The 27,589-nt window shown below is 48.6% G+C and overlaps 1 protein-coding gene across 1 annotated transcript in view; it reads right to left on the bottom strand.

Annotated features, from left to right (window-relative positions):
- Window positions 1-24,784, bottom strand: part of LOC127579259 (syntaxin-2-like) — a 43,386-nt gene extending 18,602 nt beyond the window's left edge. Inside the window, 3 exon segments of the mRNA XM_052031909.1 lie at window positions 13,734-13,833; window positions 15,060-15,134; window positions 24,658-24,784. Of these exon segments, the coding sequence (XP_051887869.1) occupies window positions 13,734-13,833; window positions 15,060-15,134; window positions 24,658-24,687 (205 nt within the window). The 5' untranslated portion in view covers window positions 24,688-24,784.
- Window positions 24,785-27,589: the final 2,805 nt, after the last annotated feature.

The raw sequence follows: 27,589 nt of genomic DNA, 5'->3' as shown, positions 1-27,589 counted from the left end.
AGTTGTTCCCCGCGTTAGATTTAATCAAAAATCCATAAACAATTCTTCACAGGCACAGAGCTAAAGCAATTCAATGACTTCATTGTATTTTAATCCTTTTTGGTGTAGTGTATCGATGCATGGACATCTCCGGCAAGGCCAGCATTCATTGCCCGTGCCAAAATGCCCTCAGGTGGTGGCCAGCTACTTCCTTGAACTACTGCAGCTCTTCTGGTGAAGGTGCTCCTGGGGAGAGAGCTTCAAGATTTAAGCCCAGTGGCGATGAAGGAACAGTGACATTTTTCCAAATGAGGATGGTGGTTGTGGCTTGGAGTGAAACCTGCAGGGGTGTGTTGCCCCTGTTCCTGATGCCCTTTTCCTGAAGCAGTCTTAGGTTTGGGAGATGCTGTCAGAGTAGCCCAGGCAAGTAACTACGTGCATTTTGTAGGTGGTACACACTGCAGCCATCGTGCGCCAGTGGCAGGGGGAGAGTGTGTTTTAGGAAGTGGATGGGAGGCAATCGAGCAGGATCCTTTGTCCAGGATGGTGTCGAGCTTGACATTTGTTGGAACTGCATTCATGCCGGCAAGTGGAGAGCGTTCCATCACACTCCTGACTTGACCTTTGTAGATGGAGGAGTCAGATACTTACAGAAAATGGGACAGTAACTAGACTATAATTGAGATTTCATCACCTCAATGCCTCATTAAACAGACAATTTTTCTGCAAACAAATGCAGCTAGAAACTACTTTTAATGAACTACTGTGGCAATGAACTCGTTGGACATCTTGTTATGAAAGACATGAAATAAATGCAATTACTACTTTCTATTGGAAAGTGCAGCTGTGGTGGAAGCAGCCAAGTGCTCCCCTGGGTCAGTCCTGTAGAGAACCGCTCAACCACAGGGAAAATCAGAGGTGAGGCTCTGCAATGATTTCAACTGAAGTGTTTAAGGAAATGCCTTGGATTGTCTCCTTTGTCTGGGAGCCTGATGGGTAAGTGAGCAAGACATCAGAGTTCCTGTCTGACTGTGCTTTCACCTGCCATAACTCACCTCATCATCACTGGATGGGGGCCAGAGCGAAGGAGCAGCACGTGGTGGGATATCCTGGCTCCATACTGGGAACCCCCTCTTGCTGGAAGGGAATGTGGCTGGAGACAGTCAGCCCACCCTCACTGGTAACCAGCCAATGGCGTCTCAGGTGTTAGCTGGGCTGCTGGGCAGGATATAGCTGAGGGGTGGGGTGGCGTTACCCAGGGCTGTAACTGACTTCAGGCACTGAAGGAGATTTGAGGGGACGGAGGTTTGGATGCTGCTGGGATGACCATAAGATATAGGAGCAGAATTAGGCCATTCGGCCATCGAGTGTGCTCCACCATTTAACCATGGCTGATTTTTTTCAACCCCATTCTCGCACCTTCTCCCCGTAACCCTTAACCCCCTTACCAGTGAAGAACCTACCAATCTCTGCCTTAAATACACCCAACGACTTGGCCTCCACAGCCGTCTGTGGCAACGAATTCCACAAATTCACCACCTTCTGGCTGAAGAGAATTCCTCCTCATCTCAGTTCTAAAGGTACATCCCTTTATTCTGAGGCTGTGCCCTCGGATCCTGGACTCTCCCACTGATGGAAACATCCTCTCCACGTCCGCTCTATCCAGGCCTTTCAGTATTCGGTAAGTTTCAATGAGATCCTTCCCCCCTTCCTGAACTCCATTGAGTACAGGCCCAGAGCATCAAACGCTCCTCATACATTAACCCTTTCATTCCTGGGACCATTCTTGTGAATCTACTCTGGACCCTCTCCAGGACCAGCACATCTTTCCTTAGATATGGGCCCCAAAATTGCTCACGTTATCCAAATGCGGTCTGACCAATGCCAACGGATGAGAAGGGAGACAGTGTGCAGACAGTTCTTCCTTCAGGAGCACTGAGAAGATTCGGGATTGAACATAAATCCACAAATGCACGGACTGCTCTTCAGTTAGTTAGGATGGGGTAAGGTGGCAGCATTTGTGGCCGGCATGGTGGGCAACACCTTGGTCGTTGGACAAGGGATGGTGGACAGCTGAGGGGGCTTCTCCAGAGGAAGAGGGGGGCAATGTGGAAGCCCACCATGTTTCCCCACCTCGCTGCTAAGGTTCAACTTGTAAAGAGAGGAGGAGAGAGCATGGGATACATCTTTGGAAAGGATTCCACATCCAAATGGTTGGTCTGAAAGGACAAACCACGAATAGGAGGCTGGAACCACAGGAACTGCAGAGAGCTCCACAAGAGAAAGGCCCCAGAAGGATAGTACCTCAGACAGAATGGCCTTGTGAAATTGTACCACCACTGTGTGAAGGACAGAAATACACTCCAACATCTGTTGTTGTTTTGTTCTGGCGGTTGACTTCTCTGGGACAACCCAAGAATGTCAGTGAGGTAGCTTCCAGTGAAGCTCACTGTGGAATGGCAGCACCAGCCTACATGATGTGACAGCAGGCTCTGGCTGGTTGGCTCAGCACAGATGGGCCAAATGGCCACCTTCATCTTCTACACCATATGGTCCTCTTCCAAGCTCATTAAATCCCAGTTACACCGCACCCGGATACAAAGCTGTCACATGACTCTTCACTAGTCCGAATGCACGAGTAAAGCACATGGCTAATGATAAACTCCTCAATGAAAAACAGAAATGCCAAGAACACTCAGCAGGTCAGGCTGCATTGGTGGGAAGAGAAACAGAGCTAATGGCTTCATGTCAAAGACCCTTTGTCAGCTGAGTATTTCCACTAGTTTCTGTTTTTATTTTACAATTCCAGCATCTGCAGTTTTTTAAAAATTTAAACTCCTCAATTATGCTCACTTGCAACTAGATTAGAAATTGAGGATATGAAGTTCACCACACAATACAATGACAAAATTTCAGTCTTGAAAATTTGCAGTTAACACTCTTAGCTGAAACAACTAATCTTTCCTTTATGATCTTCACTCTCCTCCACCCTTGGACAACACTGGTCAACCTGACTGCAGCTGGAAGACCAGAACAGGGCAGCCAGCCAAATGCTAATTATAAATCTCAAAAACACCCACAGATGTCCCTCATGTCCCCATTTAAAATTAAAGCTTATTAGAAATGCTTCAAAAGAGAACATCTACACATTTTGATTATTCTACTTACTTTGGATTTCACTTTACACTTGTTAGTTTGCAAGGGGATTGAGTACGAAAGGAGAGTGTGATGCTTCAGGTCTCTGCTGAGACCACATCCACAATCCTGTAGAGTACTGGTCTCCTTATTTAAGTGAGGATGCTAATGTGTTGGAAACAGTTGAGAGATTTACTGGACTGACACCTGGAACAGGATGGTCGTTACACGAGCAAGGGTGGGACAGGTTAGGCCTGTACCCACCGGTGCTGGGAACGGCAAGAAGGGACTTGATTGAAACATAAGATCCTGAGGGGTTTTGATAGTGTGGACGTGGAGAGGATGTTCCCACAGGTGTCATGCAGGACAATTCCCAACATTCCCCTGGAATCCCAGAATGGCTTATATCAAGTTCAATGTCATGGGAGCACACACCCAGGGTATAAATGCCATGAAAGTTAGCTTTCTGCAGCAGCAGCTCAGTGCACTACACACATACAAATATAAATTATACAAATTAGTGTCAACTTAAACAAGATAAACAATGCCATCCTCAAAACAGATATGTATTCAATCACATACAGTTAACTCATATTCAAATACACACAATGCGCACAGCTGCCTATAAACCCATGGAGAAAACAGCCCCGAGCTTGTGCCAAGGTGATTAAACTTGTCCGCTCATCACTCTGTTATCTTTCACCATACTTTCATTTCCAGCTAGATTACACCTTGCAGTATACATTGCACCAAAGTGAAGCAGGGGGTGACACAGCACATTTACACCCTGACTCAGCCGATTTTCCACAGTCCACATACGGATGGATTCCTACTCTACATAAAGTAGTCACTTATCCAGGAAACATACGCTTGCCCTTGAGGGCAGAAGAGGTTCACTCTGTTGACCTCTGGGTTGTGGGGTGCACCTGCCATCAGATTATCAGTTGGGTCTCTAATCTTTCTTTAAATTATTCACCTGTGGGTGGAGGGGCATTGGTGGTGAGACCAGTGTTTATTGCCCCTCCCCTGACTAAGCTGAGCCACCTTCTTGAACCACTGCAGTCTTTCTGGTGAAGGTGTTCCCACGGTGCTGGTGGGGAGGCAGTTCCAGGCTTTAGACCTAGGGATGAAGAAGAGATCCTCTCTGTGTGGAGAGCACAGAGCAGGAATCACTGGGGGAGGGGGAAGAATTCTGCTCTCAGAGGGTCTCACTGCATCACTGGACTATTCTCCCCCAGAACTGTGGAAGCTCAGGCTTACTGGGTACAGTGGTGAAGTGTTAGGTGAATGGACCAGCAGCCAGGGTTCTGGACATTGCGGCAGCTGGGAACATAAATTGAAGTGATCCACATGTCCCTCCACCTTACCTGGTGTAGGCCACGGGTGATTCCAGTCTAACCAGAGGTCAGCTTTCCAGCAGGGGGCTGGAAAGTTCAATAAATGCCATTGACACCAGCATCCCCATCACTGACACAAATATAAAGATTACCCAAGAACCAGGTCACAAAGACTGACTGCTGCTTCAGTTCTGCCAGGATGACTTGATTCAGTTTGAGTCAGCAAGTAGCCATGCCATTTCAAATCACGGCATGTAAAAGATGGTGATTGTAGGGTATGGTTGGGGGTGTGGTCAAGGTTCCTTCGGCTGACGTGCTTGGTAATAGATTTGTTCAGAGCACTGCAGCGTGAATACTTCAATAGGTAGCAGATACAGCTGCCAATCTTCTGCTCAGTATTGGACAATCCTTTAAACCATCCACCAACGGCAGCAAGTCATCTGACTATCAAAACCCCTCATCACCTTCCGTGGATCTTGTAACCTTAATCTCAACTTCTCCACCTCCACCTAACTGAAGTGCCTCGTTCTGTGGATCACCCTCTGCACTCCCTCATCCTTCCCACGAAGCCATGCCTACACTGAACACAGCTCGGGCCTAACCAGTCACTCCTCGCACTACTACAGTTCCACTGCCTTTGTTTATCTGTGCTATGCTGGCAGACTGCATGGTCCAAGTAGCAACTGTGCAAATACCTATAGGAACCAGCAATCATTCTGCACTCACTCTCTGGGATCCAAGCACCTGGTAGGAGTGTGCACGCCTACATGCCTGCCCACAGAAAACCTACCATTCTGATTTCTTTATGTTTCCATCTGTATCAATAAAAATACTGTCAAAGCAAATAAGACCAATTTATATCAATGTGACAGTAAACCCAGGAGAGATGGGCGGTGGATTTTTAAAATCATTTCCAAGTGTATTGAACACACTGAAGTTATGGACAATAATGCAGAGATTCACAGTGCATCTTCAGATGGGAATCCAGGAGTTGAGAGGTTGCTGACTCCGGCAAAAATCAATGGGACCGCCTGCTGAACGAACCTCCCACATCAGCAGGGTGTCACTTCATGTCGATGACCTAGGCTCACGTTTCCAGAGTTCAGGCACAGGCAGACTCAGCACCAGGCCTTGTGTGTCAGATAAGGAAACAAGCGTCACCCTGTGTGAAACCTGAAGTTTAAATACTTTCCATCCAGCAAGGTTTACTGATCAGTAACCGACTTGCATTTAAATCACAAACTGGAGCCTTTAAGAACACTACAGCTCCCTTTACACTGTAATACAGTGGGGATCAATTATTCAGCAGGAGATCCTCACGTGTACAAAGTTCTAAAGCTTCAGCTGAGTTTTTACTCTGAAATTGTCAATGCCATTTTACCTCGGACTAATAAGACTCAGCCATCAGAACTCTTGGCCTTAAAAGAGCAGTGTCTTCCAGCAATGTAATTCACTTAATCTTACATGGATAATGTTCCTGACAGCAGATCAACTGAAAGGAAACAGTGCCATACACTTGCTTAGGAAGGAAATCCTATCCCGGAAACCTGCGTCCACTACATACAGACCATAACTTCCAAAACTCAGACCACATATTTTAAAACTGCTTGTATATTGTAGGAAGAATTTCAATGTAAGATGATGGAATATCCTGCTGTTATAAAACACGGTAGCCCACAACTGTCCAAGTTGTATGAGATTTCAGTTAGTATTTAGTGAGCTGTGGTGTACATGGAAGCACATGGGAACGTGTGGCTTAGGTGGTGGTCATTTGGCCCATCACACCCACGCCTTTCCCACACAGAAATATATTACATTTGCTTCGTGTTATTGCTGAACCTCCTCCTTTCCAGGTAGTGTCTGCAAAATTCATCTCCCTTCTGGATCTTTTGCTGATTATCTTAAGCCTGCCAGAGTCACACAGCACAGAAACAGGCCCATTGGCCCAACCCATCCATGCTGACCGAGGTGCCTTCCTGAGCCAGTCCCATTGCCTGTGTTTGGCCCGTATCCCTCTAAACCTTTCCAATCCACGTACCACCTAAATGTCTTTTAAATGTTATAATTGTACCTGCCTCCACCACTTCCTCCGGCAGCTCGTTCCATGTACCCGCAGGTAATATTTGCCCCTCAGGTCCCCTTTAAATCTTTTCCCTCTCACCTTAAACCAACAGACACTTCTGCCAGAACCAGGAAGAGTAAAAGGGCAGCTAGGGACAGAATAGGTCCCCTTAAGGATCAGCATGGCCAACTGTGTGTGGAGTCAAAGGAAATGGGAGGAATTTTTTAATGAATATTTCTCTTCAGATTTTACAGTAGAGAAAAAGATGGAAGCTAAGGGAATAGGGGAAACGAGGGGTGCCGTCTTGGACCACATACGAATTAGCAGAGAGCAGGTTTTGGATGCCTTGAAGTGCATCGATGTGGATAAATCCCCAGTCCTTTGCCAGAACTGGTAAAGGTGAGAAAATAAGTTGTGGGGAGGGTGAGAGGGGATGGATAGAACAAGCCTCTGGATCGGTCTCTGATAGGGCAAGGCCAGGGTTACTGTGGGAACAAGGTTATGTGGTCTTTGGGTTAATGGAGGGAGAACAGCACATTTGTTCATGAAATCTATGAAATGAGGGTGGTTAGACTGAGAACAGAGAGAAGAAAATGCAAGAGCTATGGCGCACAGGGCTGCAGGGTGTACCCCGGGAAACTGAAACAATATCACAGGTGGATGAACTAGTCCTTTCTCATGCAGACATAGTGAATTAGCTGGAGCTGTATAATTCAACGTCAAGTCCTACAGACTGCCACAAGCCCAGACAGATGAGATCTTGCTCCTTAAGCTTGTTCTAACAGTGTGGGAGGCCAGGACAGAATGGAAACATGACGGAAGATTAAAGAGGCAGACAACAGGAAGTTCAGGGTCATTCCAGAGGACTGAAAGCAGGTGCTCCACTGAGTAGTCACCTGATTTGCACGTGTTCTGTCCAGTGTAGAGGAGAGCACACGGTGAACACTAGGTTGCTGCTGCAGCTGCAAGGACTGGTTTTATCCCTGGGTGGTGGGAAGGAAAGAGGTGAGGGGACATGTTGCACTGTCTGTGGTTGCATGGGAAGGTGCCGTAAGATGGGGAGGGGGAGGTGGGAATGCAATCCCTTCACCTGAGAGGGGGGAAGGGAATGTGTCTGGTGGAGCTGGCAGAGTCACTGAATGTGGAGGCTGGTGGTGTGGAAGGTGAGGACCAGGGGAACTCTGGTTCTGTGCACAAGGGGGTGAGGGAAGAGGTGTAACACAGCCAAGGACACTGCTAATTATACTGGAAGGGTGACAATGGCTCAGGAGGAAGACACCTCAGGGCACACCCGGGGAAACCCACGTGATGGCGGGGAACGTGCAAACTCCACACAGACAGCACTGAGGTCAGGATCAAATCTGGGTCACTGGAGTTGAGGCAGTGGCACTACCTGCTGCACTGGGCCACTTGCTGCTGGTACTACGCTAACATGGTGTGAAACAACATTCTGCAGCAGATTCTCAATGGCTCATGCAGTGACACTGAGGTTAGATTACCAAACACAAGGAAGGGTGAACTTCCCCTATCAGGCTGCATTCTCCCTGAGCTGAACATACTTCCCCAAATTTCCTGTCACCAGTACGCTTCCAACATGCACAGCCTGAGCCCAGAGGGGAGAGGGAGGGAGGCAGGGGGAGAGGCAGAGGGAAACAGTGGGGGAGGGGAGGGAAGGGGCAGAACCAGCTTGGGGGTGGTGGGTGGAGGAAGTGGGAGTTGGTGGGTATCTGAAGGCAAACCAGAAGAACAGGTTTGCTTCATTTCTGTGTGTTACTCGTGCCTCTCGTTTTCTTGACCCAGCACGTACGTCAAATAGAGGGGCATCTATGGCAGGAATTAGTGTCATGACCAAAATACCCGACACAACTCTAAAACATTAACTACAGATGTGTGGCATCAGGAAACCCCTCCCAATACCACGCTTGGCCAAGCACATCCTCCAATGAAGACCTCATCAACCTTCATTCTCCAAAGGAGTACTCGTCCCAATTCAAAGCCTCTCTCATCAATTCCACAAATAACCAAGTAGACAGGACATGCAACAACGGGACGCCCGATAACTGCCGTGCTCTTCCACAGAGAGGAGCTGCAATGGGTTAAACAATTTCCCATTTTGTATGATTTAACAATATTGACCATTTGTATTCAGCATACGCCAAACATCCAGAGGTGTTTTGCAGGAAAATTATCAGTGGGTTTCCCCAAGTGCTCTGGTTTCCTCCCACTTCCCAAACTTGTGCTGCTAGGTTAACCAGTTACCATAAGTTACACCCGGTGTCGGTGAGTGGCAGGAAGATCAGGACGGAGTTGATGGGCATGTGAGAGTAAGAAGGGCTGCACGGAAATGAGGGGAAGATGGGATTGCTCTGGTGGGAAATGGCCTCTGTGTAATAGGGTAGGCAGGGAGATAGACTTTTGGTCATCAAAAGCTTGTCCATGAGATACACTTTATGGGGCATCTCAGGAAGAGCGAGGTCTTGCAATGAGAATGGCATAACTGATCCATTGGCCATCTCAGCTAACCTGATACAACCCTCATTACCACAGGACACGTGTTAACTAACAGCTGGAGACCCATGACCAACAATGCAGAACCTCAGGATTGAGGAGAGAACTCCGATCCACAGGCCGTTCCCAGGGACAAGCACCTAGACAAACGTCGGCTGCTGCTAGAAGATCATCAGCTCGGTGACAGATGTACTTTGGTCTGTCTGAAACTCATTGGTCTTTCAGAGTAAGGAGATGTAAATGGATGCTGCCGCCTGGCACAGTCCAGGGTGCAGGAGTACGGGCTGAGGGATGCCGTGAAGCTCGGCACAGCCACCACAAGAGCTCTGTGGGGAAGGACAACAGTCGAGGGTCTTCCCGCCACAGAGGGGCTGGATGCGGTGTAACATTTCACAGGTGCACGAGTGACATGGATGCACCGCAAGAGGATGTATTGGCTTGATGGCACAATTGTAAAGATGTGGATCGATTGCATTTCCTGTATATATTTTATGGATAAAGTACATTCTTAAAAGTATCTTTGAAAATGAGGCTCATTTCACATACCTCCTCCCCACCAATTTCTCTCCTCCCTGTATTGCCCAGCTCCCAATTTGGTGTGGGCAGATCCTGGCACAGATTTAGGATTGGTTTGGGTGGAGCTATGCAGTATCTGGGAGCAGGAACTACCCAGCAGTGGGAGTTATTTATATGGTCTCCAAACAGTAGATCATGTTATAAATGAGGAAATTAGAGGTGCATGTAACAGACTAGTACAGTGATCATTGTGGCTTTAATCTACTGGGCCAGTCAAAATAGTACCGAGAGAGACGATGAATTCCTGGAATGTAAACAAGATGGATTTGTTGATGAGTATATTGAGGAACCAACAGGGAAATAGCTATTTTAGAGCTAGTACTGTATATAAAGCAAGGGCTAATTAATAACAGTAACAGTGTGTCTCAACTTCCTCAATATTAACTGGGACTGTTTTAGTGTGAAAGGCTCAGAAAGGGTGGAGTTTTTAAGAAGTATATCCAAGAGGTTTTTGAGCTAGTATGTAGATAGTCCTACCAGAGAAGGAGCAGTACTGGACTTAACCTTCGGAATGTTGCCAGGCAAGTGTTTGAAGTGTCATTGGGACAGCATTTCGGAGATGGTGGTCCTAGTTTTAAATTCCAAGGTAGTTATGGAGAAGGATAAAGTTGGTCCAGAAATTAAGGCTCCGGATTGAGGGAAGGCAGATTTCAATATCATTAGACAGGACCTGGCAAAAGCTGATTGGCTACTGTAACCTACCCCTGGTGTTAGTGGGTGGCAGGCTGGAGTTGATGGGCACGTGAGACCAAGATGCCAGATGAAGCAGAACATGGAACTGTAAGGGAGAAGGTCAACCATGGTCTTGTTGAATGGTGGAGCAGGCTCAAGGGGCTGAATGGCCCAATGCTGCTCCTGTTTCTTATGTTAAAGGTGCACATTCAATCCTAGTACTAACTTAAGGTGTAGCACCTTGTAGTTCCCATCTTGAAATTCTTCTACATTTCCAGTTTGTAACACACCGAAACCACTTTCAGCCCCTAGCATCGGCTGGTGAGCATTCCACAGACTCCACGATCACCACCTCACAACCACGGCTATCGTTACAGTTACAAGGTGGAGTGTGAGTACCAGCAGCTGTTTGACTGTACACCCAGTCCAAGCCTATCCTCACCTGGTGCTCTGGAGAAAGGAAGCTGTGGTTAATTCTTCACACCAAGTTCTCTGGTCAGGCTCTGCTCCCCACTTTACCAGAACAGAGACTGCCTGAGACCGTGAACAGCCCCTCAGTTGGTAGACTGGCTAAACATGGAACGGGTGGTCACAGTCCTTGGACCTGTTCTTCCGTTCAATTCAATCAGGTCTGACCTACACTCCAACCCCATCTATCAGCCTTTGTTCCATAACTTAATTCCCTCATCTACCTATCTCAGCAGTAGGGTTCTAGACTTCCATTTTCCAGACATCACCCTGAACAGTTTGGATCTAATTTTCATCCCATGTTCTGGACTCTCCCACCATAGGAAATGCTTCCACTCCAGCTACCCTTCAAATGCCAAAAGGACAGATTCAATTACAATGTTCAAAAGGCGTTTGGACAGGCGCTTGGATAGGAAGGGTGCGGAGGGACATGGGCATATTGTGCGCAATGAGATTAGTGTAGTTAGCCATCACGGTCGGCATGAACAAGATGGGCTGAAGGGCCCGTTTCTGTGCTGTACAACTCTATGAACTGGCTGGCCCACAGAAGGCAAAGAGTGGTTGTTGAAGGGTCATATTCTGCGTGGAGGTCGGTGACCAGTGGTGTACCTCAGGGATCTGTTCTGGGACCCTTACTCTTTGTGATTTTTATAAACGACCTGGATGAGGAAGTGGCGGGATGGGTTAGTAAGTTTGCGGATGACACAAAGGTTGGAGGTGTTGTGGATAGTTTGGAGGGCTGTCAGACGTTACAGTGGGACATAGATAGGATGCAAAGTTGGGCTGAGAAGTGGCAGATGCAGTTCAACCCAGATAAGTGTGAAGTGGTTCATTTTGGTAGGTCAAATATGATGGCAGAGTATAGTATTAATGGTAGGACTCTTGGCAGTGTGGAGGATCTTGGGGTCCAAGTTCATAGGACGCTCAAAGCAGCTGCATAGATTGACTCTGTGGTTAAGAAGGCATATGGTGTATGGTCCTTCATCAATCGTGGAATTGAATTTAGGAGCCGAGAGGTAATGCTGCAGCTATATAGGAACCTGGTCAAACCCCACTTGGAGTACTGTGCTCAGTTCTGGTCACCTCACTACAGGATGGATGTGGAAGCCATAGAAAGGGTGCAGAGGAGATTTACAAGGATGCTGCCTGGAATGCAGAGCATGCCTTATGAAAGCAGGTTGAGGGAACTTGGCCTTTTCTCCCTGGAAAGACAGAAGATGAGGGGGTACAAGATAGAGGTATATAAGATGATGAGAGGTATTGATAGGGTAGATAGTCAGAGGCTTTTCCCCAGGGCTGAAATGGTGGCCACAAGAGGACATAGGTGAGTAGATATAGAGGAGATGTTAGGGGTGAGTTTTTTACTCAGAGAGTGGTGAGTGTGTGGAATGGGCTGCCAGCAACGGTGGTGGAGGCGGATGCGATAGGGTCTTTTAAGAGACTTTTGGATAGGTACATGGAGCTGAGAAAATAGAGGGCTGTGGGTAACCTAGCAATTTCTAAGGTAGGGGCATGTTTCGGCACAGCTTTGTGGGCCGAAGGGCCTGAATTGTGCTGTAGGTTTTCTATGTTTCTATCCTGTGACCTGTCAGACTGTCCCTTAACCATTGCCACTAAAGGGAATAAAAACCTGGGCCATCGGCCTCGGAAATCACGAAGTAGCTATGAAATTTCAAAGTGCAAAAACTAACCAAAAATATTAATGTTTAATTCTAATGTAATAATTGGCCTCTGCTTTTGGTATAGATGTGCACACCTGTGCTCAGGTATGGTCCAATGGTAAACATTCCAACTCTGAAGGGTTTGGGCTCAGAGGGTAGAGCAGCAGAGGTGACACTGACACCACAGTGTGTGCACTGGAGGAGTGCAGCACTGTCACAGGTGCCACCTTTTGGCTAAGACTTTAAACTGGTGCCCTGTCTGCCTCAGCATGAAAGATCCCACAGTATTATGTTGAAGAGCAAGGGAGGGGGATCCATTAGTTACGATCACTGAAAGGCAGCACCTGGTCACTAACAAACCATGTTTGTGGAGCTTGCAGTGGGCAAACTGGCCGTCCCATTTCCTACCACATCGGCACTCCATTAGCTGTGGTCCTTCTATCTTAGGGTCAGAAAACGAGTCTTAGAAATGCAAGCCTGTGTTCCTAGTGCTGTATCAGGTTACCGGAAGTACCTCTGGCATTAGAGCTCATGTGGAAATAACAGACTATGTAGCTAAATATTAAAATGATTCATTCAAAGCATTCAAAATGCAACTTCAGGGACCAAACAACCCATTGGGAGAACATCTGGAAATTAGGGCTCGTCACCACATTCCAACAAACTATTTTACTGTTGTGTATCTTGAGATGACATGTACAAGAATTTTGTTCCAGACACCCTATGTGCCTTCATGAAATCCCTTCCAGCTGGGAAAGGTGACAAGTCAGAGTAATTCCGTGGCAGTCAAACCCAGAGTCTGCTTTTAACGGATGGTGTTTTTGGATTTGAAAACTGCAGTAAGGAAAACCAGCAAACGATACTAATGACTGTAACTGCCTCCGCCAATCTTCGGGAAGTGTTGCTGGGCACTCGAGAGTTAATAGGTTCCATTACGGCAAGGACCTCAAATCCAATCTAGGCCACAAACCTATCATTACTGATTACCAGAACCCTAAAATATAAAGACATGCATATTTAAGTCCATAAAATGCATTGAGTGCCTGGATTTTGCTTCTTGCATCAATATTGGTTTTCAAATACTTACAGAGGAACTTCTACACCATTCCAAGCAAATTTAATTTCCTGTTTATTCTGCATTCCATCAGAAAAACAGTGAGCAGCCTATATTGCCTCCTGAATTATGGGTAGGATCTGGTTAAACTCCTTCAGCTTACTTGCTAATTCCAAATGGATTTTCATGACCCTGGTTTCCAACACACATGACGTCAGTGTCAAACTCCAAGCAGAACTTCGGTACAACATTAGCTCGAACCGTTTCATGCCAATACTTACTGCCATCAGGGTTGGGTGCTGATAGAATGATACTATGCTTCTTCTTCACTTCTTCCACATTGTCAGAAATGCGATCAATGTACCCCCGGATTTCGTCAACCTGTAAAACAAACCTTGCCTTCAGTTACGGATTATGCTCACATATCCACCAACACAAGTCACCAACACAGAATGCCAAAAAAAACCCAGATTGCACGTTTACACACAGTTCCCCTCAGCTAGGTTTCCACTGTTGAGCCTCTGCCAGAAGCAGCTTTTGGATTGGACAAGCTTGTGCATCATTCCTTACAGGGCTGAGAACCTGCACTTAAGCAGGACTGGGAGTCCCCACAGCAAGCTTGGTGCTCCACCAGAGGTGTGCTGATAACAAACACTTGGGAACATCCTCGTCGCTGATGGACTTTACCCAGCACAAAGCTAGAGTAGTATTGGGTCAACCTGCCCACAATTCTCAATCTGAGGTGTGTGAATTGAACAAACATCGACAGCGGAGGAAACAAAAATCCACTACAGTGCAGAGGTTTTCTCAGTAGGAAAGGGCCATAGTTATTCTATAAAGCTGCTGCCAGCCATCACAATCCAACCTATCCACCTATCTGTGACCCACCTATAACAATAGATGTAAATATCATGAATAGCTTGTCCTGGTCCAACCACGTAGAGCCCACGACCAAGAAAGCATACCGGCACCTCTACCTCCTCAGAAGGCTAAGGAAATTCGGCATGTCCCCTTTGAAACTCACCAACTTTTACAGATGTACCATAGAAAGCATCCTATCCAGATGCATCACGGCTTGGTACGGCAACTGCTCTGTCCGAGACCGCAAGAAACTGCAGAGAGTTGTGGACACAGACCAGTCCATCACACAAACCAGCCTCCCCTCCATGGACTCTGTCTACACTTCCCGCTGTCTCAGGAAAACAGCCAACATAATCAAAGACCCCACCCACCCAGGTCATTCTCTCTTCTCTCCTCTCCCATCAGGCAGAAGATACAAAAGCTTGAGAACACACACCACCAGGCTCAAGGACAACTTCTATTCCGCTGTTATAAGACTATTGAATGAAGCCCTTGTACGATAAGGTTGAAATCTTGACCTCTCAGTCTACCTCATCATGGCTCTTGCACCTTATTGTCTGCCTACACTGTACTTTCTCTGTAACTGTGACACTATATTCTGCATTGTTATTGAGTTTCTCTTTGTACTACCTTGGTGTCCTTTGTTTTGCGTGCCATTCAGACAGATCATTTCAAAACACAAGTTTTTCACTGTATCTTGGTACATGTGACAATAATAAATGAATTTCTAATTACCAACTGCCTACCTGCTGGAAGAACTCATCCATGAAATGATCCTTCTCCACAGTAATCGTCACTTCATCTTCATAATTTTCTTTGTACTATATACAGACAGAAAAAAAATCAGCAAACAATAAAAGTAAATTCTCAAAGGAACCCATGTTCAGTGCCTTTGTTGTCTGCACGTTTCTCTGACCCAGTTTGATTTATCTTCAATCAATTCCTTGTTGGACTTCCAAACCAAATTATTCCAGACCCAAAACTTTCTATTTTTACCCTACATTCCACTACTCTGGCAGTGTTCCTCACCACTTTATCCCATCTTCTGGAGACAAGAACATCCACAACTCAAACAGCTTCACTTTGCCTTTCTTTCCAAACCAACATACTACTCCCTGGAAAGGGAGTCTGTGACCAAAAGAAAGCGTAAAAATAAGAGCCAAGAAGTTATGGACAATGTTCAACTCTCTTCCTCAAATGGCCATTAATGCAGGTGAATTGTTAACTCTGCCATTGAATCAGATGTAGGATCACTGCAGCTATTCAAATGAGATAACATATCTAACAGCAGTATTGAGAAAGTAATCCACCTGACCTTGCATTTACTAAACGTGTCAGACACACCTGGCCGTGAAAGGTTAGAAAGGTTAGGTGGAGTGACAGGTCACCAAGGGATCCAGGAGAGAGCAGGAAAGGGCGGCACGGTGGTGCAGCAAGTAGTGCTGCTGGTGACCCAGGTATCCTAACCTCCGGTGCTGTCCGTGCAGAGTGCACACATTCCCTCCACGGCAGGGCAGAGTGCTCCAACACAAAGGCTGGTATAAATTACCTCAGTGCAAGTCCATGGCAAAATGAATCAACGGGGGGTGGAGAATGTTGCACGGTACAGGGTACAGAAAGTAAGGGGAGGGTGGATGGGACTGCTCTGCTGGGAGTGGGAATGAACCTAACAGCCTGAATGGCCTCCTCCTGTATCATTACAAGACCACCACACCAACATCCCTTCTCATTCTCTGCTCATCATCATGATCAATTTTACTTCCATGAGTGTCCATGTGATGGTAGAGGATTACTGCAAGATGAACAGAGCACAAGAAAACGCCTGAACAATTATATGGAGCCTCAGCCAGTTCACACTAGGAGTGTTGTGTACTGTGCGGTCTCCACGTCCAAAACAGCACATACTTGCTTCAGACTGTTCCTGGGATGGCAGGTCTGTAACAAGGAGAGATTGGGGACACTAGGTCTCTGTTCCCCTCGAGTTCAAAAGAATGAGAGGTGAGCTCACTGAAATGTACAAAATTCTTTGTGAGCCCAACAGGTAGGTGTGGGGGTATTTCCCCAACGTGCAGGAAGAGGAAACAAGGAGTAGGCCAGTTAGGAGTGAAATGAGGAAGTTAGAACATAGAACAGTATGGGCCCTTCGGCCCACAATGTTGTGCTGACCTATACAAACCTACTCCACGATCAATCTAACCCTTCCCTCCTACACAGCCCCGACTAATGAAGGCCAACACACCAATACAGCTTAATCACCCTATCAACTTTCGCAGTAACTTTGAGGGATCTATGGACTTGGATGCCTAGATCCCTCTGTTCGTCCATATTGCTCAGAGTCCTGCCATTAACCTTGTAATCTGCCTTCAAGCTCGATCCTCCAAAGCGTATCACTTCACACTGTTCCGGATTGAACACCATCTGCCACTTGTCAGCCCAACTCTGCATCCTGTCTATATCCCGTTGTAACCTACAACAACCTTCTACACTATCCACAACACCACCAACCTTCGTGTCATCTGCAAACTTACTAATCCACCCCTCTACTTCCTCATCCAAGTCATTTATAAAAATCACAAACAGCAGGGATCCCAGAACATATCCCTGTGGAACACCACTGGTCACCGATCTCCAGGCAGAATACTCTCCATCTACTACCACCCTCTGCCTTCTGTAGGCAAGCCAATTCTGAATCCAGCCAAGTTTCCATGGATCCCATGCCTCATGACTTTCTGGATGAGCCTACCATGGGGAACCTTGTCAAATGCCTTACTGAAGTCCATATATACCACATCCACTGCTCCACCTTCAATGCGTTTTGTTACCTCCTTGAAAAACTCAATAGGTTTGTGAGGCACGACCTGCCCCTCACAAAGCCATGCTGACAATCCCTAATAAGACTATGCTTCTCCAAATGCTTGTAAATCCCATCCCTAAGAATCCTCCCCAATAGCTTGCCCATCATTGACGCAAGACTCACTGGTCTATAATTTCCAGGCTTATCCCTATTACCTTTCTTGAACAATGGAACAACATTTGCCACCCTCCAGTCCTCAGGTACTACTCCTGTGGCCAGGGAGGAAGCAAAGATCATCCTCAATGCCTCAGCAATCTCTTCCCTCACTTCCCATAGTAACCTGGGGTACATCCCGCCTGGCCCCGGGGACTTATCTATCCTAATGTTTTTCAGAAGCTCCAACACTACCTCTTTCTTAACCTCAGCATGCTCCAGCACATCAGCCTCACTGAAGTCCCTCTCCCTAATGAGCACTGAAGCAAAGTATTCATTAAAGACCTCCCCTACCTCCTGGCACGTTTCCCCCTTTATCCCTGAGTGGTCCTACCCTCATCCTAGTCATCCTCCTGTCCTTCATGTACGTGTAAAACACTTTAGGGTTTTCCTTAACTCTACTCACCAAGGCCTTCTCATGTCCCCTTCTAACTCTCCTAAGTCCCTTCTAAGCTCCTTCCTGGCCACCTTATAACTCTCAAGGCCCCTGTCTCATTTTTGCTTCCTAAACCTTAAGTCTGCTTCCTTCTTCCCCTTGACTAAATGTTCCACCTCTCATCAACCATGGTTCCTTCACCCTACCATCCTTTCCCTGTCTCAGTGGGACAAACCGACCCAGAACCCCAGACAAGTGGTCCCGAAACAACCTCCACATTTCTGCTGTGCACTTCCCCAGAACATCTGTTCCCAGTTTATGCTCCCAAGTTCCTGCCTTATACCATCGGATTGGTTTTGGGGGGAGGGGGGACGGACGGACAGTGACCCTGTATGTGCAGACTGGGGGGGAGAACGGGACAATGCAGCAAGTGACCCTGTAGGCAGGCCAGGGTGGAGGGGGGTGGAACACACAGCAAGTGCCCATGTATGTACACAGACCAGTGGGGGGGGAGGGACACAGCAAGTGACCCTGTATGTACGCAGGCCAGGATGGAGGGGGGTGGAACACACAGCAAGTGACCATGTACGCAGACCAAGGGGACATGGGCAGTGATCCTGTACACGGGCCGGGGGGGATACGGGCAGCAACCCCGTATTCAGGCCAGGGGAACATGGGGGGGGCGGGGGGAGACACTGGCAGTGACCCTGTATGTGGGCCGGGGGACACAGGCAGCGACCTTGTACATAGCCTGACTGGATAATGTACTGAGCTGGACTTGGTCTGGCCTGGTCTGACACACGTGGACAGGTCCCAGTTCTGTATGTATCAGGCTGCTTTCACCAGCCTCAGTCTTGGTTCACACAGCTTGAGAATTCCACACACCCCGGCTGATTCCATGGGGTCTGTTCAGCCACTGGGCTGAGCAGGGGGTAAGGGAGATCCAGTAGATGGATATTACGCTGGGAAGGATATGGAATCAGTAGTCCTGCTCAGAACAGGGCAGGATTTCAGTGATGTTTAATCAGTGGGTGCAAAACAAGCCACAATCAGACCCAGGGTTGGGTTAAAATTATCCCCGTCAAACTTCCAAACTATGACTTGGGAAAACTGGCGTGGTAGCATGGCACAAGAGAATACTGTAAATTTCAATTACATCACTGAAAACTTGCTTTTAGCCAGGCCTTGGCAACAGCTGAAAAACACAAACAGATCTGGCGCCTGGCTGAGGAAAATTGCAGGCACTTGCCAACAATCACATGGACTCGTCGGGTGCTTGACTGCAGAAAGATAAATGATTCAATAAAACTTCATCTTCAGCTCGTGGCCTGGACTCCACTGGGACATCCAGCCCCTGACCTCAGTACGGGTCCACAAACATTCATACTCCTTAACATTAAAACATTGCTTTTGGCAGTGTTGAGGTCACAGGAAATGAAATGGAAAGAAGCTCAAGTAAAAACAAGGCAACTTTCTTTAGTAGTTTAAATGCAACACCGCTGTGCTCTTTACTCAAAACTTTGAAGCTCATCAGATCTTATCACTAAGTTTCTCCACCCAACTGTATTTTGTTGTTCTTTCAAGTGGTCCAGCATTAGCAGTGCAGGTCCAGCAGAGCAGGCTGTATCAGTGCCAAGAACAACACGAAGGTCCGATTCACCAAACACCACAGCGTGCAGCAAGTTCAAATTCACAATAGTGCACATTTCAGAAACACTGCCAACTTCAATATTTTCACTAGATTAGTCCAAGATGTATTGAAAAGTTGTAGATTTTTCTATTACTTGCTACAGAGTATTTATATAAAAGACAAGTGGTCCCGCACTTGCATTTTACCACTTTGGTTGCCCTCAGCAGTACCAGATGTTCTGTACTGTCCATAACATTAAGACCAGGGTTAGAGCAGGGCACACATTGCACTCGGTTCCCAGTTTCAGGGGAGGACACAGTTCTTGTTTTAAAATGGAGAGGAACTTGCCCACAAGTCCTGGAATGGCTGTTAAGCAGATGTCAGGGACAGACTCCGTTAAAGCAAGACAGACAAGAGTGATTAAGGGAGCTAATCCCAGAGTTTGGCACCTTGGCACGTGAAGGCAGGGTCACCAACATGGGTGAGACTGGCAGTGGAGGAGCTCAGGGTTGTAGATCATGTAACTGAGCAGAAGGTCCAAGGCTGGACTCCTGGCCAGAGCTGAGGTCTGTCTCAGCAATGCATTTGATGATGTGACAGGGAAGGAGGGAAGCAAGGCGAGCCAGTAATCCCTGGGAAGATACACAAGCAGTCGAGATTAGCTCAGAAGCACCACCCTCAGGATGAGAATTCAAGACCTGGTCTAGAATCCTGAACACTGAATCTCAGACTAACACCTGCAGTATTGGGGGCAGCACCTTACAGATGAGATGTTAAACTGAAAACCAGTCTCATTCCTCACAGGCAGCTGTAAAACATCCCATGGCTGCTACTGTAGGAAGAGCAAGTGGCTCACCAATATTTACTTTCCTATCATATTTAAACATGGATCTATCTACTGGTGTTTGTTGGATCTCACTGTACACTCTGGTACATCCTGAAGCCATTATTGAACACAAGAAATCTGTTCAAAGTCCAGCAGATAATTTGTAATCAGCTTTAAGCTTCAGGGTATAGAAACTTCAGACATGACAGAGCGGACTGTGAAAGAAGAAAGAAGTTCACACTACCGAATAGGAAGAACATAACAGCGGATATCCTGAGAGACAATATCCTGAGGGATCGTCCAATGAGGCCACATGGGTAGAATTTAGGAATAAAAGGAGAGAGGGGAGGAACTGCTTTGCCAGGGTTACACTATCGGCTTCCTAACAGTTATCAGGAATTAAGGAACAGATATGTAGGCAAATTGCAGGAAGGCACAAAAGCAAGGCTACAGTAGTGGGGGATTTTACCCTTCCCAGTACTGACTGAGATTGCCTGAATACAAAGGGTTTAGATGGGCAGAATTTGTTAAGTGTTTTGAAACAATATGCAGAGAGTCCTACTAAAGATGGGACAGTACTCAGCCCGACCTTAAGAAATGAAACTGGACTAGATGGTAGAAGTTTCAGTGGAGGAGCACTTTGGAAACAGTGACCATAATTCTCTAAGCTTCAAGGTAGTTATGGAAAGGGATAAGGTTGGTCCTCGAGTTCAGGTCTTGAACGGGGGGGGGTGTAGTTGGCTGATTTCAGTAATGTAAGAGAGGATGCCTGCAGGTAAAATGGCAGCTGACAAGTGGGAGTCTTTTAAAAGAGAGTTAGCAAGAGTTCAGGGTCGGCATACTGTGGTAAGGGGGAAAGGCAAAGATGGCAAGATAGGGGAACTCTAGATGACCAGGATCAGGTTTGATCAGGAAAAAAAAAGCACGTAGTGGATCTAGGTAACTGGGATGAAGGGAGTCTCTTGAGGAATGTAGAGTGTGTAGCAGAGAGAGCAAATAAATTAGGAAGACAAAAAAGGGACAATGAAATATCTTTGGCAAGTAAAGTCAAGGAGAACCCCAAGACATTCCATAAGTATATCATGAGCAAGAGGGTAGCAGGGGAAAAGAGTAGGTCCCCCAAAGGAGTAATCTGTGTGGAGTCAGGGGATGTAGGTGAGGTCCTAAATGAACACTTCTCATCTGTATTTACCAAGGAGGAGTTCAGGGAGGGGTACGTGGCTAATCTGGACCAAGGCAGTATTAAGGAGGAGGTGTTAGATGTCATGGAATGTACAAGGGTCGATAGGTCCCAGGGCTGGGTGAGATCTATCCCAGGATGTTCCTGGAAGCATGGGAGAAGGTGATTGTGCCGGAGAGAGTGCAGAGGGGATTTACCAGGATGTTGCCTAGATTGGTGGGGCTTTAATGATGGGGAGAGATTGGAAAGGCTGGGCTTGTTTTCCCTGAAACGAAGGAGGTGACCTGACAGAGGTATATAAACCTTATAAGAGGCAAAGATGGGGTTGATAGAATCTTTTCCTGTAGCAGGAGTATCAAAAACAAGAGGCATGGTTTTAAGGCGAGAGGAAGGAGTTTTAAAGGGGACCTGAGGAGTAATTGATATCTGGAACTCACAGCCAGAGAAGGTGGAATCAGATACAATCAGTACACTTGAGACACTTAGACAGGCACTTACATGGGCAAGGCGTAGAAGGATACAGACCTAATGCAGACAAATAGGATTCGTGTGGTGGGCAAACAGGTCGGTATGGACGTGGTGGGCCAAAGGGCCTGGTTCTGTGCTGATTGCATTTGCACATACATTCTCGTGAACATCATTAACCCAGTGCTCTCACAAGTGGCAGTCAGCACAAGCTTAGAGTAAGAGACTTCAGTTATTTTCAGCAAAATACCTAGAGAAAATTAACACCAATCATCTGTAATATACCCCAATGCTCCTGTTGAAGTATCCCACAGTATATACTGCAGCTAAGAAAAACACTTGTCATAAAGAAACCACACATTCACTGCCTGGTCCTAAACCGCTCATGGAGCCTGGACTTCTGCTCACCAGCTGACCTCCTGGGCATCGTTCACACTGACTTCTGGGATACTAACACCCGTATGTGTTCAAATCACTCCAAGGACTCGTGCCTCCCTAATTATCTATAACCTCCAACAGTTCAACAATCCTCAGAGCTCTGGTGCGTTGTGCATTCCCCAGTTCCTGCCTCCCCATCATAGGTGGCTGTCCCTTCAGCTGACTTAACCCTCAAATTATGGAGTCCCCTCCCTACACCCTTCTTGCCCCTGATTTGAGATTTCTACAATCCTGCTTGAACACAAGCTTTGGTCACCCCACCTGATGACTCTTCTTCGGGAAGCTTCAATCTGTCAAAAGCTCAATGAGGTGGTGTACAGAAGTGAGACAGATCGGCTGGTTGAGTGGTGTTGCAACAACAACCTTGCACTCAACGTCAGCAAGACCAAAGAACTGATTGTGGACTTCAGGAAGGGCAAGTCGGGAGAACACACACCAGTCCTCATTGAGGGGTCAGCGGTGGAAAGGGTGAGCAGCTTCAAGTTCCTGGGTCTCAACGTCTCAGAGGATCTACCCTGGGCCCAACACACTGATGCAATCACAAAGGTGGCATGCCAGCAGCTCTACTTCATTAGGAGTTTGAGAAGATTTGGTATGACACCAAAGGTGCTTACAAATTTCTATAGGTGTACGGTGGAGAGCATTCTGACTGGTTGCATCACCGCCTGGTATGAAGTCTCCAATGCACAGGATCGCAAGAGGCTGCAGAGGGTTGTAGACTCAGCCAGCTCCATCACGGTCACAACCTTCCCCACCATCGAGGACATCTTCAAGAGGCGTTGCCTCAAGGTGGCAGCATCCATCACGAAGGACCCTCACCACCCAGGACATACCCTCTTCTTGTTACTACCATCGGGGAGGAGGTACAGGAGCCTGAAGACCCACACTCAACGAGTCAGGAACAGCTTCTTCCCCTCCGCCATCAGATTTCTGAACGGTCCATGAACAGATGAACACTGCCTCGTTATTCTTTTTTTTGGCGCTAATTTTATTTTTGTAATTTATAGAATTTATAGCTGCCATACAACAACAAATTTCAGGTCATATATCAGTGATAATAAACCTGATTCTGATCTCTCCATAACCAGGTTCATCCCCTGTCCCAACAAAGCCAACATGAAGCTATTCACAAAACAATTCCCCATGCTAATGCTTAGCCTTGAGAAAACCTGCACCAAAAATGAAATTACAAGAGAAAGTAATTACATTTCCCACGGAAATGGGCCACACCCACAGAGACTGGTAGCCAATGTCTAGTCTAACATTTCAAGCGATGAGCCAGACAGCCGACACCGCCAATAAACGAGATAGAAATCTAAGGCAACCAAGGCGAAATCTCACTCCTTCAAAACCACAATGTGGTTGAGAACAGCCTCACAGCTCACGTGTGACCTCAGATCCTTCGGGGTAGCTCCGTAGGCAACACTCTCACTGCCGGGTCTGAACACAATGCACAGGTATAACCTTCTGGGTCAGAGTTTCACTGTCAGAGGCGTCACCTTTTGACCGTTAAACAAATGCTGACATTTCAGTGGGCTCAATAGATCTCAACACTGTTTCTCAGTAAGAGCAGAGGAACTCCCAAAGTTCTGCCCAACTTCTCCAACGGACTTGCAGCACTTCCTAGCTTACAACATAGTTTGCTTGATGTCACGAGCTCCGGAACATCCTGAAAAGTACCATAGAAATTCAAATCCCTTATCTGAAGCTCTGTGCTACCTGAACCCACACTTCGCCTTACAGATGAGCCGAGGACAACAACACTCACGTTGGAATTTATTCTACGATACCCATTGTCTGACTTCAAAGAGCAGACGGAGAGATGATCCCCCGACCCACAGCACACACAGGACGGTCTGTCACCCTCTGACCGCCCGCCCCCGACCGCTGCCCAGCCGGGTGGGTACTGACCTGAGGGAGTCACTGGCCGACCAAACACACTGCCCCCCCCACCCCCCACCCGGGGAGCACCGGCCCCGCCCGGTGGCAACAGGAGAGGGGGCGGGGGACATGGGTCTGTGGGCTGGGGGGGGGGGGGGGTCCACCATGGTATAGGGGACGTTGTCGGGGGGAACCCTGCCCGTGGGGGGGGGGGGGGTGGAGGGTGGAGGGGGGGACCCTGCGTGGGGGTGGAGGTGGGAGGGGGACCCTGCCCGAGGGTCGGGGGTGGTGGAGGAGGGGACCCTGCCCGGGTGGGGGAAGGGTGGAAGGGAGGGACCCTGCCCCGGGGGGGGGGGGGGACCCTGCCCGGGGGAGGAACTGCGGGGAACCGCGGTCGGGCGCCGGGCCTCCGCCCAACAGCTCCGGGTAACGGTCCCGCGTCGGGCGGCCGGGAGCGGAGGGGTGGGGAGGGGTAGGGTGGGTGTGGGGGGGGGGGGGTAGGGGGGTCCCGGTCCCCGGCCCGGCCCCGCCGCTCACTCACCGCCCGCAGGTCGCCGAGCCGGTCCTTCATGACGGAACCGCAACCGCCGGCACCCCGCGCAAGGCCGCCTCCAGCACGGCCGGCAACCGCACATGCGCACTGTCGCCGGCGGCTGCAGACCGGCCGAACCCGCCCACTGCTCTGCCCCGCCCTCTGCCCCAAGTCCCGCCCACCTCTCCGCTCCGCCCCGCCCACTGCCCCAGTCCAGCCCACTGCTCCGCCCCGCCCACTGCTCCGCCCCGCCCACTGCTCCGCCCCGCCCACTGCTCCGCCCCACCCACTGCCCGCCCCGCCCACTGCCCATCCCGCCCACTGCTCTGCCCCGCCCACTGCCCATCCCACCCATTGCTCCGCCCCACCCCACCCATTGCTCCGCCCCACCCACTGCTCTGCCCCGCCCACTGCCCATCCCGCCCACTGCTCCGCCCCGCCCACTGCCCATCCTGCCCACTGCCCGCCCCGCCCACTGCCCATCCTGCCCACTGCCCGCCCCGCCCACTGCCCATCCTGCCCACTGCCCGCCCCGCCCACTGCTCCGCCCCACCCACTGCCCATCCTGCCCACTGCCCGCCCCGCCCACTGCCCATCCCGCCCACTGCTCCGCCCCGCCCACTGCCCATCCTGCCCACTGCCCGCCCTGTCCACTGCCCATCCTGCCCACTGCCCGCCCTGTCCACTGCCCATCCCGCCCACTGCCCATCCCGCCCACTGCTCCGTCCTGCCCTCTGCCCCAAGTCCCGCCCACTGCTCCGCCCCGCCCACTGCCCCAAGTCCCACAACTCAAAGCCCCGCCCACACTCCAACCATCACTCGGGCTAGGTTGCCTCCAATTCCTAACCCGCAGCCAAGGCCTGCCCGTTGTCCCACCTACAGCTCTAAGCCTCGCCCCTTGCGCCAGCACAGCATGCCCACAACCTCCTAACCCGTACGTCTTTGGAATGTGGGAGGAAACCAGAGCACCCGGAGGAAACCCACGCAGACACAGGGAGAACGTACAAACTCCTTACAGACAGCGGCCAGAATTAAACCCGGGTTGCTGGCGCTGTAATAGCGTGACACTAACCGCTACACTACCGTGCCTGTCCGTGCTGGAGGAACTCAGTGGGTCAGGCAGCATCTATGAAGGGAAATGAACAGTCAACGTTTTGGATCAAGACCCTTCATCAGGACCTTCATCAGGACTGTAACCTCAACCTCAAAGCTTGGTCAACCTCAGTCAAACACAGACTGTAGTCTAAACAAACAGCGACCTGGATGGACATCCGCATTGGTACCATTGGACTGTGATATAGGCAGAAAATGACATACACAAGAGCACAAGAAGTAGGAGCAACAGGGCTAATGTTCTACCTCAGCACCGTTCCCCTGCCCTTTCTCATATTCCACGATTCCTCCAACATTCAGAAATCTGCTGATTTGTTTGTGATTGATTGTGGACTTAGAACATAGAACATAGAACATTACAGCACAGTACAGGCTCTTTCGCCCATGATGTTGTGCCGACATCTTATCCTGCTCTAAGATCTATCTAACCCTTCCCTCCCACATAGCCCTCCATTTCTCTATCATTCATGTGTCTATCTAAGAGTCTCTTAAATGTCCCTAATGTATCTGCCCCCACAACCTCTGCCAGCAGTGTGTTCCACGCACCCACCACTCTGTGTAAAAAAACTTACCCCTGACGTCCCCCTTATACCTTCCTCCAATCACCTTAAAATTATGTCCCCTTGTGTTAGCCATTTTCACCCTGGGAAAAAGTCTCTGGCTGTCCACTCAATCTATGCCTCTTAACATCTTGTACACCTCTATCAAGTCACCTCTCACCCTCCTTCTCTCCAAAGAGAAAAGCCCTAGCTCACTCAACCTATCCTCATAAGACATGCTCTCCAATCCAGGCATTATGCTGGTAAATCTCCTCTGCACCTTCTCTAAAGCTTCCGCATCCTTCCTATAATGAGGCCTTCAGGAAGGGGAAGTCGGGAGAACACACACCAGTCCTCACTGAGGGGTCAGCAGTGGAAAGGATGAGCAGCTTCAAGTTCCTGGGCATCAACATCTCAGAGGATCTACCCTGGGCCCAACACATTGATGCAATCACGAAGAAGGCACGCCAGCAGCTCTACTTCATTAGGAGTTTGAGGAGATTTGGTATGACACCAAAGGTGCTTACAAATTTCTACAGATGTACAGCAGAGACCATTCTGACTGGTTGCATCACTGCCTGGTATGAAGTCTCCAATGCACAGGATCGCAAGAGGCTGCAGAGGGTTGTAGACTCAGCCAGCTCCATCACGGGCACAACCCTCCCACCATCGAGGACATCTTCAAGAGGTAGTGCCTCAAGGTGGTAGCATCTATCACTAAGGACCCTCACCACCCAGGACATTACCCTCTTCTTGTTACTACCATCGGGGAGGAGGTACAGGAGCCTGAAGACCCACACTCAACGATTCAGGAACAGCTTCTTCCCCTCCGCCATCAGATTTCTGAACGGTCCATGAACACATGAACACTGCCTCGTTATTCCTTTTTTTGGCACTATTTATTTATTTTTTGTAATTTATAGTAATTTTTGTGTCTTTCTGCCTTGCACGGTACTGCGGCCGCAAAACAACACATTTCATGACATATGTCAGTGACAATATACTGATTCTGATTCTGTTTTGGATAAATTCAAGAGAAGTCCAGGGATTGGGCAGCTTTGGAGTGAAGAAGATTCTTCTCATTTCAGTCCTAAACAGTCTACCCTCTGGATCTACACTCCACAGACAGGGGAACATCCTCGTCACATTTATCCTGTGAGGGCCTCCCATTCTTCCAAGGAGAGACCTTGTCCTCATAGAACAGACCCGGCAGCCCAGCAATCAGTCTGGTGATTCTTTGCTGCACCCGCTCTGCACCAAGACTGTGTCTCACCAGGGCCCTGGACGAC

Source organism: Pristis pectinata, chromosome 17, assembly GCF_009764475.1.
Source record: "Pristis pectinata isolate sPriPec2 chromosome 17, sPriPec2.1.pri, whole genome shotgun sequence".
Taxonomy (NCBI): domain Eukaryota; kingdom Metazoa; phylum Chordata; class Chondrichthyes; order Rhinopristiformes; family Pristidae; genus Pristis; species Pristis pectinata.
The sequence above is the reverse complement of the archived record's forward strand: the minus strand, read 5'-3'. Positions and strand labels throughout refer to the sequence as shown.